Source organism: Gobio gobio (genome assembly GCF_949357685.1).
Source record: "Gobio gobio genome assembly, chromosome: 5".
Classification (NCBI taxonomy): domain Eukaryota; kingdom Metazoa; phylum Chordata; class Actinopteri; order Cypriniformes; family Gobionidae; genus Gobio; species Gobio gobio.
In genome coordinates, this window is record NC_137101.1 from 16129432 (window position 1) to 16146881 (window position 17450).

General features: G+C 38.3%; 1 protein-coding gene across 1 annotated transcript in view; it reads right to left on the reverse strand.

Moving 5' to 3' along the window:
- Positions 1-8310: 8310 nt before the first annotated feature.
- Positions 8311-17450, reverse strand: part of plxnb2a.1 (plexin b2a, tandem duplicate 1) — a 129253-nt gene continuing 120113 nt past the window's right edge. The window contains exons 33-37 of the mRNA XM_079818161.1: positions 13854-14001; positions 13695-13759; positions 13543-13618; positions 10316-10390; positions 8311-10172 (exon numbers count right to left, since the gene is read on the reverse strand). Coding sequence (XP_079674287.1) covers positions 10068-10172; positions 10316-10390; positions 13543-13618; positions 13695-13759; positions 13854-14001 — 469 coding nt within the window. The 3' untranslated portion in view covers positions 8311-10067. The remainder of the gene's footprint in view (positions 10173-10315; positions 10391-13542; positions 13619-13694; positions 13760-13853; positions 14002-17450) is intronic.

The window sequence follows — 17450 nt, forward strand, 5'->3', positions numbered from 1 at the left end:
ATGCATCCTTGCTCAATAAATGTATTAATTTCTTTCCCCAAAAAAAACTTACTGACCCAAACATTTTGAATGGTAGTACAAATGTTGCTAAAGCTTTCTATTTCAGATATATACTGTTCTTTTGAACTTTCTTTTCATTCAACATTATAATATATAATATAATATATATAATAATCATAAATGTTTCAGCAAATCGTCATATTAGAATAATTTCTAAAGGATCATGTGACAGCACGTGATGCTGAAAATTCAGCTTTGTATCACAGAAATAAATTACATTTTAAAATATATTCATATAGAAAACAGTTATTTTAAATTTAATAATATTATTTGTTGGTATTTCTAACAAATGAAATGCATGCCTTCGTGAGCATAAGAGAAGGAAAACTTCTAAAACATTAAAAATCTGATAATAATATATATATATTTTTTGTATAGTATATATTTGTATATATTTTTGTTTTAAGTTTTTTATTATTATTGCTTATTTCTTTTTTTGTGAATATCTGTGGTGTTTTTTGTGAAAACTATGAGCTGCCAAAGTAAATGTTTGTTGTACTGGGAATACTCACACATCTTTGGCTGACTCAGACGGACCTGTTGAAATAAACAAACATACAGATTAATATACAGAATAATATCACATGTCACTTTTGATCATTATATACACACTGAATCATTTTAAAGGAACGTATTGCAGACCTTTGTGCAGGCCTGGTTTGGATATAAAAAAAAACTGAAAATAATAAATAAGCATAAGTAATTAATATATTATTATTATGTTACTACAGTGTTAAAAAATATATAAGGAAGGTGTTGTCGGGCAGATTTTGGCATTTGCTGGTATAGTGAGAGCTCTGTTCAACGTCGGGTCAATCAAACCATGAGTCATCAAGCTAACACTGTTTGCGTGTGTGTGTGTGTGTGTGTGTGTGTGTGTGTGTGTGTGTGTGTGGGGGGGGGGGGGTTCTTAAAGTTAACTGACATGTAGTTATCTATATATAAATGGTAGGCAGGGGGGAAATTATATATTGGCTGAATCTTCACAGATGTAATAGACATCGTCTTAACAATTACACTGTTAAGATTACCTGTATCCTCCTGCAGATACAACCCTGATTTAACAATGCAATGCATTTTCAATGCGAATTACATCTTTTCATCCCTCTGTAATGCTTAAAATGATACAATTCTTTTGTTGGCTCCACACAGAGCAATTCATATCGATTCCCATTCCTTAAGGCTCCTCTTTATATGTGTTCGTGTGTGTGTGTGTGTGTGTGTGTGTGTGTGTGTGTGTGCTCATGTGTGATGACTCACACTGAAGCGTATTCAGATTGAACTAACTCTTGATTTTTGACTGAGGACAGAACGTTCACACACACACACACACACACACACACACACACACACACACACACACACACACACACACACACACACACACACACACACACACACACACACACACACACACACACACACACACACACACACACACACACACACACACACACACACACACACACACACACACACACACACACACACACACACAGCTGAGAGAGATACGCAAGTCTCACAAGATCCTCTAAGAGGTTCACATCCCTTTCCAGAGGAGTAAACAAACACCATTCATAAATTTGTATCTGTCTCAATGGACCTGCAGGCACAAAGACTCGACCACAATCAAGAAAAGCTTTAATCGTTAAACAATTTGGAAGATATATTTGATTTATTTAAATCTGAAAGGACTGGGTTGAGTGACTCTTGATAAATGTTTCAGTCCTGACAGACTCTCAGATCTCCCATTCACAACAGTGTGCCTGGCCCGCAGCCAAATGTTAGTAAAGAGAGAGAGAGAGAGAGTGTGTGTGAGAGAGAGAACTAGATGGCTAAACTCACATGAGCAGACATGGGCTTGTTAACAGAGCTCACACGCTCGCTCACACACACACACACACACACACACACACACACACACACACACCAACACGCAGACTTGTATACACTCGCGCACACACAGAAAATAGGGCAGAAAAGCGGCACACTTACCTGCAGCTGTGCCGGCAGCGGTGGAATTCCCACAGCCCATGGTTTAAAATTGACCAAAGTGAATCTAAGAGATGTAAAGAGAAGAGATGGACAGTGCCGAGGGGAATGACAAGGGAAAGGAGAAAAAGAGATTATTTGAATTAGACAGGAGAGAGATGAATGGAGGGATGAGGAGAGAGTGAGGATGAGGGAAGTGCAGTCTGATGGCTGAGTCTAAATGTGTCTGAGCTGCTATACTTCCTGCACTTCCCTTGAGTCTCTCAGAGAGAGGCAGGACGCTTATACAGGGGGGAGAGAGGGACTGAGAGAGAGAGAGAGAAAGGGGGAGGAGGGAAATGTAGGTGGTGAGAGGTATTACTCCACCCTGACAGGGTTGCCCAGGTAACAGAGATGTGTGCTTGTGTGGGGAAGAGGGCTGATAACACTGCTGGAAAGGCAAAGCTAATTACAAGAATAAAAATGCGATGTGTGCAAATTCACATTTTCTTTAGAACAGTGGCTATTACCAGGAGCCAAGGAGGCCATAGCAAACTTAAATATTATCATATAAGAACATAATTATTTTTAGACAGAAATGTAAAACATTTTAGCCCAATTTTTGATATTATTATTACTAAATATAAAAACATAAAATACAATAATATATAATAGTAATACAAATAGTAGTAGTAATAATAATAATGGTAATAATAATAATAATTGTGATAGTAGTAGTAGTAGTAATAATAATAATAATAATAATAGTATTAGTAGTCACAGCAGCAGCAATGGTAATAGTAATAATAATAATAAACATGTAAAATTCCATTAATATAATGCTAAAACCAACATACAGTGCAAAATGTAAACTGATATTGTATATTTTATTGGTCCGATGTAAAATCTCACTCAGTCTTTGACATTTTCTGACATTGACATTTTTAATTCGTCCCTTCCACAATTGTTAGAAGAAAACGTTTGTATTGGTTTATCCTGAGGATTGTCTTCCACTCTTCATACTGTGAAGTAAAAGTGACTAGAAGTTTTTATATTATGACCATAATTGCAAATTCTGCATTCGAAAAAGTGTGTGGACAAAGAAAGTAGCTCTGTTTTTCCAGGGGGATGTTATATAAATATTGTCAAAGCTTGAGACCAGAGATTAAGAACGCAATTGGGGACTATACATACATACATACATACATACATACACACAGACATAAACACATTAAAAGCAATCAAAGGTGACGTAACTAGACAGAAGTACCTTGCCTGAGAAAAATGGCAGAATTATATAAATACGTATATATGGATTGTATCCTATTAGGAGCAGCTTACGCCACCACACCACACACCGTAAATGTCTCTGTATCCATGTTCCCAGTCATTTTAGCAGGCAGGTGAGGGCATAGACTAATTATACATGCTCCTCTGGGTTGAAATGGGTCTTTGAGCCGTGTACAACACAGAACAAAGAGAAGAAACATGACACTAAGGTGATAAAACGTTCTGACCAGTGATACAACCTAGACCTAGACCATCAGACAAGATTACAAAGACTACATCACAGTACACATTATCTGTTTTCCAACTTGGGAAGAATTATGTGGACAGACACTACTGATTAAATCCACCCTGAGACTTAAAGAAAAAAAAACACATACAGTATGCACTTTCTGTATAATCAATGTGGCGAACACACTGGAGGGTTTAAAAGCAAAAATGGGAAGCTTTTCAACTTGGGAAGCACATGAATTATTCATTAAATATGCAAAACATTAGATCTGTAAAGTTGTCTTCATCGTGATAAATTCTAGCTTTTAACTAGTTATTTTCTCTCTATATATTCAGCTGGTAATGAGTCACACACTTGGCCTTTTGATAACTGCTACTTCCCTTCAACATGTGCCTCCACTTACATGAAGATTAAAACTTTCTGAGAATGCTTAATGGTTTAGAGTCATCAGGCCAGTTTACAACTCCATTAGACCTAGTCGGCGTTATTCTTAGTCACAGAAAGAAAGGCATATTTTTTTGCCCTTTCTCAAGAGTAGTTAATGACATCACAGAAACATAATTACGTTTTTTTTTTATCTCCTTTTTCATTACAAGCTATAATGGGTGTAGTGAATCATTTAGGCAGCAGAGGGCAGTGTATTAACATGTGTAGCCTAAGTGTTTCTAGCTAATTAATTTAAGTACACAAATGTGGCATTGGCTTCTATTTCTGTAACAGAACAGCAACAAAATGAAGAAGAAAAGGTTCCAGTGTCAGAACCTGAGGAGGAAAGAGTCTGAAAATAGCCGTAGAGGAAAGAGAATAAACAACTTCAGCACACAGCTAATTCAATGTCCTTTAGCTTGTTGTCGTGTCGTAAATTGCGTCACAGCCTCGTCTTTATGTTGGAGTTAACTGACATACTATGTCCATGTTTCGCTCACGCCTTGGACTAGAAGTGATCCATGTCCTAATTTACTCTGAAAGCTCCCAGGCCTTCAGGCAGGACCATTCAGAGAAAACAATTAATGCCCACTTAAAAATAAACCGAAGGTGTGGAGAGGGCTACTAGAGGCTAGCCTAAGGAACGAGAGAGAGAGAGAGAGAGAGAGAGAGAGAGAGAGAGAGAGAGAGAGAGAGAGAGAGAGAGAGAGAGAGAGAGAGAGAGAGAGAGAGAGAGAGAGAGAGAGAGAGAGAGATCCTATTTACCTCTTCTTCTACATTTTATACTATGCGGTCTTCCCATGTAGATCCAGTGCACTAAACAAACAATTAAAAGTTTAAAGTCTTCCGCTCCACTCACTCGTCCGTCCCGGACCGGCATTTAGACACGTAGACACAGTAAATACACAAAGCAAGAGCAAGAGTGCTGCTGTACTGAATAGCAGCAGTGCATATGGGAACACATGGCACCAGAATCCACTATGGGAAGTATAGGCAGCGCAGCGCAGCGCACGCACGCACGCGCGCACGCGCACACACGCACACACGCACACACACACACACACACACATCAGGCATAACATTATGAAGTGAATAACACTGCGTTAAATCATCTTCATCACATCACCTGTTAGTGGGTGGAATATATTAGGCAGCAAGTGAACATTTTGACCTCAAAAGTTGATGTGTTAGGAGGAAAAATGGCCCCCCTTTTGCTGAAGAAAAAAAAAAAACAGCCCTGACCTGTCGAGGCATGGACTCCACTATACCTAAACCCCTGAAGGTGTGCTGTGGTATCTGGCACCAAGATGTTAGCAGCAGATTCTTTAAGTCCTGTAAGTTACAAGGTGGGGCCTGCATGGATCGGACTCGTTTGTTCAGCACATCCCACAGACGCTCAATTTGATTGAGATTCTGGGGAATTTGGAGGCCAAGTCAACACCTCAAACTCGTTCTTGAGCTCCTTAAATCATTCCAGAACCGTTTTTGCTTTGTGGCAGGGCACATTATCTGCTGAAAGAGGCCACAGCCACCATGGAATACCTTTTCCATGAAAGGGTGTACATAGTCTGCGACAATGCTTAGGTAGGTGGTACGTGTCAAAGTAACATCCAGAATCATGGCAGGACCCAAGGATTCCCAGCAGAACATTGCCCAGAGCATCACACTGCCTCCGCCGGCTTGCCTTCTTCCCATAGTGCATCCTGGTGCCATGTGTTCCAAGCGACACGCACGCACCCGGCCACCCATGTGATGTTAAAGAAAACGTGATTCATTAGACCAGGCCACCTTCTTCCATTGCTCCTTGGTCCATTTCTGATGCTCACATGCCCACTGTTGGTGCTTTCAGCGGTGGACAGGGGTCAGTATGGGCACCCTGGTCTCCGCAGCCCCATACGCAATAAACTGCGATGCACTGTATATTCTGACACCTTTCTATCAGAACCAGCATTAACTTCATGAGCAGTTTGAGCTACAGTAACTCTTCTATTTGATCGGATCACGCCCAGCCTTCGCTCCCCACATGCATCAATGAGCCGTGACCGCCCATGACCCCGTCACCGATTCACCACTGTTCCTTCCTTGGACCACTTTTGATAGACCGGGAACACCGGCAATTTAGAGATGCTCTGACCCAGTCATCTAGCCATCACAATTTGGCCCATGTCAAACTTGCTCAAATCCGTTGAGGACAAAATGTTCAATTGCTGCTTAATATATCCTACCCACTAACAGGTGCTGTGATGAAATGCACACTATATTGCCAAATGTTTTGGGATGTCTGCCTTTACATGTGCATAAACTTTAATGACATCCCATTCTTAATCTGTAGGGTTTCATATGGAGTTGCCTATCCTTTGCAGCTATAACAGCTTCAACTCTTCTGTGAAGGCTTTCCACAAGGTTTAGGAGTGTGTTTATGGGAATTTTTTAACATTCTTCTAGAAGCGCATTTGTGAAGTCATGCACTGATGCTGGACGAGAAGGCCTGGCTCGCAGTCTCCGCTCTAATTCATCCCAAAGGTGTCCTATCAGGTTGAGGTGCAGGCCATTCAAGTTCCTCCACATCAAACTCGCTCATCCATGTCTTTATGGACCTTGCTTTGTGCACTGGTGCGCAGTCATGTTGGAACAGGAAGGAGCCATCACCAAACTGTTCCCATAAAGTTGGGAGCATGAAATTGTCCAAAATGTCTTGGTATGCTGAAGCATTAAGAGTTCCTTTCACTGGAAGGAAGGGGCCAAGCCCAACCCCTGAAAAACAACCCCACACCATAACCTCCCCTCCACTAAACTTTACACCTGGCACAATGCAGTCCGTTCTCCTGGCAACCGCCAAACCCAGACTCGTCCATCGGATTGCCAGATAGAAAAAGAAAGAAAGAAGCGTGATTCGTCACTACAGAGAACACGTCTCCAGAGTCCAGTGGTGGTGTGCTTTACACCACTGCATACGATGCTTTGCAATGCACTTGGTGATGTAAGGCTTGGATGCAGCTGCTCGGCCATGGAAACCCATTCCATGAAGCTCTCTACACACTGTTCTTGAGCTAATCTGAAGGCCACACGATTTTTCGATGTCTGTAGCTATTGACTCTGCAGAAAGTTTGCGACTTCTGCGCACTGTGCGCCTCAGATTTTACGTGACCGAGTTGCTGTTGTTCCCAATTGTTTCCACTTTGTTATAATGCCACTAACACAGTTGACCGTGGAATATTTAGAAGGGAGGAAATTTCAGGAATGGACTTGTTTCACAGGTGGCAACCGATCACGGTCCCACGCTTGAATTCACTGAGCTCCTGTGAGTGACCCATTCTTTCACAAATGTTTGCAGAAGCGTCTGCATGCCTAGGTGCTCGATTTTATACACCTTTGGCCATGGAAGTGATTGGAACACATGAATTCAATGATTTGGAGTGGTGTCTCAATACTTTTGGCAATATAGTGTATGTAGGCCTAAAATCTAATTTCAAAATAGTTTGTAATTAGTTTTATTTCAGTAATTTTAGTACTTATAGGCCTACTTTTTCCATCTAACTGCCAAGACAACATTTTAGTACAGTTTTTTAATTTAATTTCAATTACATTTTTTAAATAAGTTTTAGTTCACAATAACAACACCGGTGTGAAATTAAATAAGTATTCATGCTGTAATTTATTTCAGACTGGGGTGCATCCATTTCCTGGAAAGCACATCCAACACATTAACATTGACAGTAATGGCTTGACATTATACAGTACAAACCATTTATAGTCACTCTAATTTGCAGCAAGAATGTGATGGCTTTCTAATCTACATACATCAGAGCAACCTGTAAAATCTTTTTCCTTCAGCATTGGTCTCTAGACAGAAGACGGTTTAAAATGCACTTTGTCTTTTGGACTTGACTCATTAATCTTACTGCCTCCTAATTTAGTTTCGACTGTTGTAAATCTGTCTGAAATGTCCCATCAGCTGCTTGAAAACAAGCATTTATTAGTGTGTGGACCACTAAACAAACTCTGACTGCCGATTTAATAAGGATTATTCATTACTAGTTAGAATGAATGGGTTTTTACCAACCATATAACAACATGACTGTTTAAATGACTGATCATTAAACATTAAGAAAACAACTTACCTGATTCTTACCTCATCTGACGTCAACTACAAAGATGTATCTAGAGTAGCAGGATCCTCATCGGGATTTAACTCGGTTTGGTTCTAGGGAACATTTCATATTTCAAACCACGGCTATATTGGAAAATATAAGTGTGTAACATCATTTAACAGGCCAACATACACATTTAAAAGAAGTAGCGAACAGTTGTTGTACAAAAACAGAGAAACATAACTAAGGTCCCTATTGCAATTTTTAATGCAGACACAATCACCACACAACTGATCATTATTACTCATATTTGTAAGGCACTACCTGGTAAAGAAAGGCAAACAAGAAGCTTTACAATAAGCCATTGACACAGTAGCTAGACAACACAAAAGAACTGACAGGAGGAGCAAGAAAAGGGAGAAAATATGAAATCTTGGCAGTCTGGCTATTATTTACAGTTTAAAGGCATTTTCTGCTGTCCATCATGCTCAGAATGGGCGGTGCCAGCCTCTGATTGGCTGCAGAGTGACCTTGTCACCGCCTACCAAAGGCAACATGAGGCACTCCCACTAGTAAAGTTCATGAATACACAATATCGTTCTTATTATTCTTTTCATCAGTAAGAGTGTGCGGTACATTTGAGTCAGAACATACAGGTAGGAAAACCGTACCGATCACAAATTACCAAAAGAAAAATTGTGTCAGATTTACCATCAGCTGCCTTACCATATATATTGTTTTTTATATCAATTAAACTCACTTTCAACTAAATGATTTGATACATACAAAACAACTGAAGCATTAGATGGTTGCGGACAGCTGCAAAACAAATATTTAAACTTTGGTAAGCTCTAAATAAAAAATATAACTTTTTTTTTTTTAAAGAAAAAGTTTTCCAAAATAAAACCGTACCAATAAACGAAATTAAACTCATTCTATGATATCATCAATTAATTGGCATATGAGTCGCTCAGTCCGAACTCTTGTGTCACGTTCGTTCGCATTTCGTTATCACATCCAAAGAAAATACGTATGCGTTTCACTTCTTTCCAGCAATGTGAACTTCCTTGATTGAATCTGTCTTATATTGTTGTTTTAAAATACAAAAATCATAACTGTGTAATAAAATAAGGCAAGCCATGTGTCGAAGTGCACATATATAAAAGCAAAGATGGTACAAAACATAAAAATGCAACTGCTGGATCAGACAGCAAAGCAAAGGGAGATTAAAACTGAGTGTCTGCATGTCATTCACTATGGCAATAATGGCCTCTGTTCTTTTGTGCTGTGGCAAATTTAGAAATTGACATTATTGTAAGCAATCACCGGTAAAATACATTAAAAAATTCTTGAGTGGGACAAAAGAAGCACTGGCTTGGACATCAGCATCACAAACACCAATAGTGCTACCACAAACCGAACCGTGAGCCAATGGCGTCAAAGAACCCACAGGATGTGACAATCACTGCACAGGAATGAAAGTGGCACTTAAAATACACAAAACGGTGCTCTTCCACAGAAACAATAATCAATTTGTTTTGTCTAAAGCCTCTCTCTCTCTCGTAGCCTTAAGTGTAAAAATATATTTACATATAATACTATTTTATTTCATCTACACAGGAAGAATATACTGAACATCTGATTATTGGCATAGCAGAACAAAAAAAAAAAATTATAATAATTGCTGGGCTTTCATTGTGCAGGTGCTGATCTGAGAAGTACCATAGTGAGTTTTCAATCTCAGCGACGTTTGTGACGTTTCCCTCAGGTCAGAGTTTATATTGGTCCCACTGAATCAAGAGCAAAGCTGAAAGCCATGTGAAAAGGAAGGGTCCGCAATTAGTCTGTGTTCCACCTCGCTTTATCTTTCACTCGACGGAAGCTCCGTCAAGCAGAGTCCTCCAGAAGGGCTGTTATTATTTTGGAGCCCATTAAATTGAGCTGCGTCTTGGATTTTAGCGGCACTTCCATCTCCTTTCTCGAGTCTGGGCTCCCCGACACTAAAGGTCGGTCACTTTATTCTCCAATGCAGCGGCGATCTGCTGCAGCCTGAGGGTCAGCTGTTTGCTCTGGGCGGCAGGGTCTTCCTCCAGCGACGAGATAATCTACGGATGGCATGGCAAGAAAGAGACAAATTTGTGCCGTTTTACTCATTGATCTCAAGCAAGAAATATTTGTAGAAGAGTATGCGAGTCGGTATGGAAATGACCATCGCATCACATATTCTCTGATGTGTAATAACACCTACCCCGTCGTAGTACTTGCTGGCATACTGGTAAAGTTGGTGCAATGCAACCTGGGTATTCAACTTATCTGTGTGAGACTGGAGAAAGATAAAGAGTCAATTCTGTTATTTACAAAAACATGCATTTGATAAAATTTACACAAGATATAAATGAAAATAAAACATTAAATTTACATTAAATTAAATGAAAAATAAAACAAATGGCAAAATGAAAAAATAAATAGAAAAAAATGACAATATTCAAAATAAAAATGACATAAAATAAAAAAACTAAATAGAAAAAAATTAAATACAAAATAAAACAAATAAAAATATAAAATATACAAATTACAAAATGTAATAAAATAGAAATTACATAAAATAAAAATTACAAAATATAAAAAAGGAAAATAATCAAAATAAAACAAAATAAAATAGAAAATGACAAAATATAACAAAACTAAATAGAAAATATAGCTGCAAGCAGCAATACCGGGGCCAAGCGCAAAGAAGAAGACAAGACATGCCAAAATGGCTGGCAGTGTCAGATCAACTGGAGCAATGAGCAATTAATCACGTTTTAAGATGATTTTAAGCAAAAGGCTGAAAATGCATTGTAGTCTGAGAGTGTCAGACCAACTGCAACAATTAACAATTATACAGTTTAAGAAGATTAGGCAAAATGGCTGAAATATCATATATTGAGTCACTGATAATGTAAGTTAATGGTTTATCACTTTTGACCAATAGGTGGCACAGATACGAAATTGATGTGGTGTGGTCAGAATAAGGGAACAATGACACATGCAAAGTTTGATGCCAATATGTCAAAGCATTGCAGAGATACAGCCTCAAGAGTAATTTTGGCATAATGGCTCAACTTCGTCGCTGCGGTTTACAAAAACGGTTTCATCTATTGATGCAAAATCCCTAACTTTTTGTTGACACAGTCTGAAGATGATACGATTCGATTTTGGTGGAAATTGGACAAACGGTCTAGGATGAGTTTGAAAAAGTAGGTTTTGATCAAATAAGAACATTGAGGACAGGATGTTTGACCAAATATGGAAAAATTAGTATCTCTGTTCTCGGCATGAGCCAATGACTGTATTATGACCAGTTTCATTAAACTAGGCTAATTTAATCAAAAGTTATTAGCATGTTTGTAAATTTTGTTATAACCTCTGACCACAAGGTGGCACTGCCCCAAAAAGTTTTGAGTACCTTCAAAGCATGGTGCGGAAGACATGATTTTTGGACAAACAGTTCAAAAGTTATAAGCAAAAATAGCCATTTTTTGTATCTCCGGACCAGTAGGTGGCGCTGCGCCGAAACGCTGCATGTTGCTTCAGGTCATGCTTGTGATGACATATACCAAGATTGGTTTGAATACGATAAAGCGTTGTGGAGATATAGGCTTATGAGTGTTTTTGCAACCGCTACGCAAAATTTGTGTGCGCGTTTATCGAAAACGATTTGACAAATCAACTTGATTTGCAAGATTTTTTGTCAGCATGGTCTGAAGATGATCTGGTTCAATTTTCGTGCGAATCGGTCAAACCGTCTAGGACGAGTTCGTAAAAGTAGGTTTTTAGTAAAATTAAAAATGGCGGGGAAATTATCATGACCGAAAATGACATCATAGGTTGCAATTGAATCGGCATGAGCCAATGACTCTATTATGACCAGTTTCAATATACTAGGCTAATTTAATCAAAAGTTATTAGCATTTTTGTCAAGTTTGTTATATCTTTTGACCTCAAGGTGGCACTGCCCTAAAACTTTTTGAGTACCTTCAGGGCATAGCAAGGAAGTCACATACCGAGTTTAGTAACAATATACTAATGCATTTGTAAAATATAGCATTTTTTGACAAAATTCAAAATGGCCGACAGCCAAAATGGCCGATATGGTAAAATTGAATATCAGACGACTCGGCATGCCGTCCTGAATGTAACGAGACCACTTTTATGATTTTTGGACAAACAGTTCAGAAGTTATAAGCAAAAATTGCAATTTTTCGTATCTCCGGACCAGTAGGTGGCGCTGCGCCGAAACGCTGTATGTTGCCTCAAGTAATGCTTGTGATGACATGTACCAAGTTTGGTTTGAATACGATAAAGCGTTGCGGAGATATTGCCTTAAGAGTGTTTTTGCAACCACTACGTAAAATTTGTTTGCGCGTTTATCGCAAATGATTTGACGAATCAACTTGATTTGCAAGATTTTTTGTCAGCATGGTCTGAAGATGATCTGGTTTTATTTTCGTGCAAATCGGATGAACCGTCTAGGACGAGTTCGTAAAAGTAGGTTTTTCGGAAAATTCAAAATGGCGGGAAAATTTTTATGACGGAAAATGACGTCATAGGGTGCAATGGAATCGTCTTGAGCCAAGGAATCAGAGGAAAAAAGAATTTTGTTTCTAGCCCTTATGGTTCAAAAGTTATTAGCATAAACATGAGTCAAATTTTGGACTGATGGTGGCGCTAGAGGGATTGAGTTTGAGACTCCAAATTTGCTACGGTGACATTTCAGACTGTCCTCTATTAGTGTGCCAAATTTCACAACTTTTTACCATACGGTTCTATGGGCTGCCATAGACTTCGTGGCGGAAGAAGAAGAAGAAGATGAATAATAATAATAAGAACGGGAACGGTTTCAATAGGTGCCTTCGCACCTTCGGTGCTTGGCCCCTAATGACAAAAAATAAAAATGATAAAATATAGAAAATAATACAAATAAAACAAAATTGAAATGACAAAATATAAAAAATGTAATAAAAAAACTAAATACAAAAAAAAGTATATTAAAAAATGACAAAATAAATAAAACTAAATAAAAACGACATTAAGTAAAACAAAAATGACAAATTTTAAAATAATTAAATAGAAAATAATAAAAATAAAACAAAACAAAAATGACAAAATATAAAAAAATAAATAAAACACTAAATACAAAAAAAAATGTGTATTAAAAAATGACAAAATGTAAAATAAAACTAAATAAAAACTACATTAAGTAAAACAAAAATGACAAATTTTAAAATAATTAAATAGAAAATAATAAAAATAAAACAAAACAAAAATTACAAAATATAAAAAATTAAATAAAACACTAAATACAAAAAAAATTAATATAAAAAATGAATAAATATAAAACAAAACTAAATAAAAACTACATTAGGTAAAACAAAAATGACAAAATAGAAATAATTCAGAATAGAAATAGAAAATGTAATAAAATAAACATACACGTGAAATCTCCGCAAGGTGTGTGTTCATGTCTTGGTCACTGACTGAAACCATCTGACGGATGCCTTTGTAATAACTGAGGAGCAAAGAGAAAATGGTTACTTTTGCTGTGGTTACACATTTACAAACTGATGAACAGAATAGAAACCTACTCATCAACCATCTTCTTGTAAGTGGAGATTTCCTTTGCATAAAGCAGTTTGTTGCTAGGGGACTCCTGTGAACGAGAGATCAAGAGAAGGAACATGAGACACAAAGCCAAAATGAAATTATAGAATTGATTAACGACATCTTCAAACGTTACTGCTCACCCGGGTAAGTTTGTGCTCAGTCTTGGTGCAGGCATCCATGAAGGTCTGGGCGATGACGGACAGAGAGGCGTCCACCACTTCAGTCACATGAACATCAAAAATGAAGTGAGGGTTTTTCAAAATGTTCACCCAGAACCGTAGAGGCAAACTGCAGAAATACACACAGAGCCATGTACATTAATTTATTTGATGATAAATTCTTATTAAATGACTTGCAAGGAAACAGTGATGCGCGGGTCAATGTATAAACAACCCGCACCCGACCGACGTTTTCAACTAACCCGCCCGCAACTCGGACCGCAAAAAAAAAAGAAGAAAATATTGTACCCGACCCGCTTCCTGACCCGCATTTTTTTAAAGTAGTAAATGTTCATCGTAGCGTCATTGGGCCATTGAGAAAATGTTTCAGGCCCTGACGTGGTGCGCTCAGAGGTGCAGCGGCGAGAGCAGGCAGTTCTTGAGGCGGCCCATCATTTTCCATTTCAGCTCCAGATGCATATTATTGATGAACACGATGTTTATATTTCGACCCGGCTTGAAGGTCATCAGCAGGTCAACTGCGAGAAAGCCCTTAAGAGCTAGTTTCACTTTCTTATGCCAGCTGAGTGATGTAGTTGCTTTTGAATAGAAGCTTCAACTAAATTACATGTTTATTACATAACACTAGACTAGGCCTATATCATACAGCATTCAGAAAAAGAACAGTTTGCGCTCCTAATGGATTGATTTATTCATTTATTTTGTTTCATTTTGTTAACAATTAAGATGCTGCATGTGTTTATCCAGTCTAATCGATGTGTGCGTCTCTCCCCTGACAACAAAAATCCCGCCCCCTCTCAGAAAATACATAAAACGGACTTTTCGGAGCTATATGCGTTTAAAAGTAGCCTATTAAAATGGCACAATGGCATTGCTCAGTTCAACGTGTTGGGAAATAGGGCATTTTGTCCCGCGTCAGTATTTATTAAAAAGTTAACGCTCAACATTCAAAAGGAAAATAAGGATGACCCGACCGACCGCGACCCGAATATCATTAAAAATTATTTTGGATGACTCGTTACCGCGGGTAACCGCGGGTGACCGCAGGCACCCGCTCATTTTGGATCAACCCGCGCATCACTGCAAGGAAACAACACTTTTTTTTTAACCATTATGAACATTCATAGGAGGAACTCGCAAAAACAAAACAATTATACAATATATCATTTATAAATAAAAATAAACAGTTTGAAAGAGGGCCTACCACTATTTTTTTTAAAGTGTATTGTTTTCGATACTATGGGTACAAATGAAGTAAAATATTAATATATAAACTGCCCAGATTTGTCAGTAAAACTAAAAAACAAGATGACAACCTGTCTACCTGTCAAATTAAGCTCGGAGTACCAATCAATTTAGCTTAATGAAGACAACCACAACAAACCTCTACTGAATAGAAATGCCATTTTATTTTCACTAAGGCTTTGTTTTTTGTTTAAAGTGTTATCTCATTCCTCCAGAGCTGTTTTAATCCCTTGATCTAATGCCTGTATCAGCACCTTTTTATTCAATCAAATCATTTGTCAGAAAAAAAGTAATCTCATAGTTTTAATACAACAACGCCCCAGTGGCACTTATGGAGAAGGAGCAATCCATAGTGAGTCAATACCAGAGTCCCGTTGGCCTTGACTTAGAACAAACCCTCAAAAATCAAATCAAAACCTTGTTCGTGACTTACCCAGCAGTCACTGTTCTTCTGCAAAACAATAACAAGAAGGGTAATTTAATGGGCTGCTGATGGCAGTGGATGAGAGAGGGGGGTGCAACAGAGAAGAGAGTACTTCAAGCACGCTGATGCAGACCTCACCTGTCAATCTCTCTGCTCAACGAACAAGACACACTGTGAATTTTTATCAAGGCTCAACAAAGCACGCATAATTCAATCTGCTAAGTAAAAAAGGGTTCGGAGAATTTCCCTCTAGTGTTTTCAAATCTCTGCTGCATAGGATGGTTTGTTCTTGTTATTGTGAGAACTGGAATTCTGTGGTTAGTTATATGTGAACAAGAGCCCAGCTATAAATGGATATGTCCTGTCATTTGTCCCAAAAGTTAGACAGCGTGCTTTTAATATATACATCTACACACTATATTGCCAAAAGTATTGGGACACCCCTCCAAATCATTGAATTCATGTGTTCCAATCACATCCATGGCCACAGGTGTATAAAATCAAGCACCTAGGCATGCAGACGCTTCTACAAACATTCGTGAAAGAATGGGTCGCTCTCAGGAGCTCAGTGAATTCAAGCGTGGTACCGTGATCGGTTGCCACCTGTGCAATAAGTCCATTCGTGAAATGTCCTCGCTACTAAATATTCCACGGTCAACTGTTAGGGGTATTATAACAAAGTGAAAGCAATAGGGAACAACAGCAACTCGGCGACGAAGTGGTAGGCCATGTAAAATCACAGAGCGGGGTCAGCGCATGCAGAGGCGCATAGTGCGCAGAAGTCTCAAACTTTCTGCAGAGTCAAAAGCTACAGACCTCCAAACTTCATGTGGCCTTCAGATTAGCTCAGGAACAATGCATAGAGAGCTTCATGGAATGGGTTTCCATGGCCGAGCAGCTGCATCCAAGCCTTACATCACCAAGTGCATTGCAAAGCATTAGATGCAGTGGTGTAAAGCACACCACCACTGGACTCTAGAGCAGTGGAGACATGTTCTCTGGAGTGACGAATCACGCTTCTTTGTCTGGCAATCCGATGGACGAGTCTGGGTTTGGCGGTTGCCAGGAGAATGATACTTGCCTGACTGCATTGTGCCAAGTGTAAAAGTTTGGTGGAGGGGGGATTATGGTGTGGAGTTGTTTTTCAGGAGTTGGGCTTGGCCCCTTAGTTCCAGTGAAAGGAATTCTGGCTGGTTTTATTGAGTAGTGGCAACCCTGTCTAGTTTATGTTTGCGCATGTGCAGAGAGTCAATGGTGTTGGCCTAATGGAGTTGGCTTAGTGTGCGTGGTGGCAGCACGCCACTAATAAATGTCAACGTTACAGTATCAATTGATCTGGAGTTTTGTGTGGACTAGAAATTAATACCCCGACCAAAACAATACCAAGACATTTTGGACAATTTCATGCTCCCAATTGTGTGGGAACAGTTTGGGGATGGCCCCTTCCTGTTCCAACATGACTGCGCACCAGTAAACAAAGCAAGGTATGAATTATTATTTTATATATATATATATATATATATATATATATATATATATATATATATATATATATATATTGCTGTCAAGTGATTGAAAAAAAGGAATTAATCCCACTTTTTTTCTGTAATTAATCGGGATTAAAAAAATTTAAAAATATTTTTATATTGTAATAATTTCAGTTACTCAACAACTTAAAGACAGTATATTTTAAATATTTGTAGTAATGCCATTTTTTATGAATGAAGGCCAGCATCACTGATACTAATACAGCTACTGATGTGTCTATGATTTTTTTTTTATTATCAAACATTAATGATAAACAGTCAACATTACAGTATAATTGAAAGCAATATTTCAATTCCACCATTTATTAGGCTTTAAAAAAATGACAACTTTTAATTTAAGTG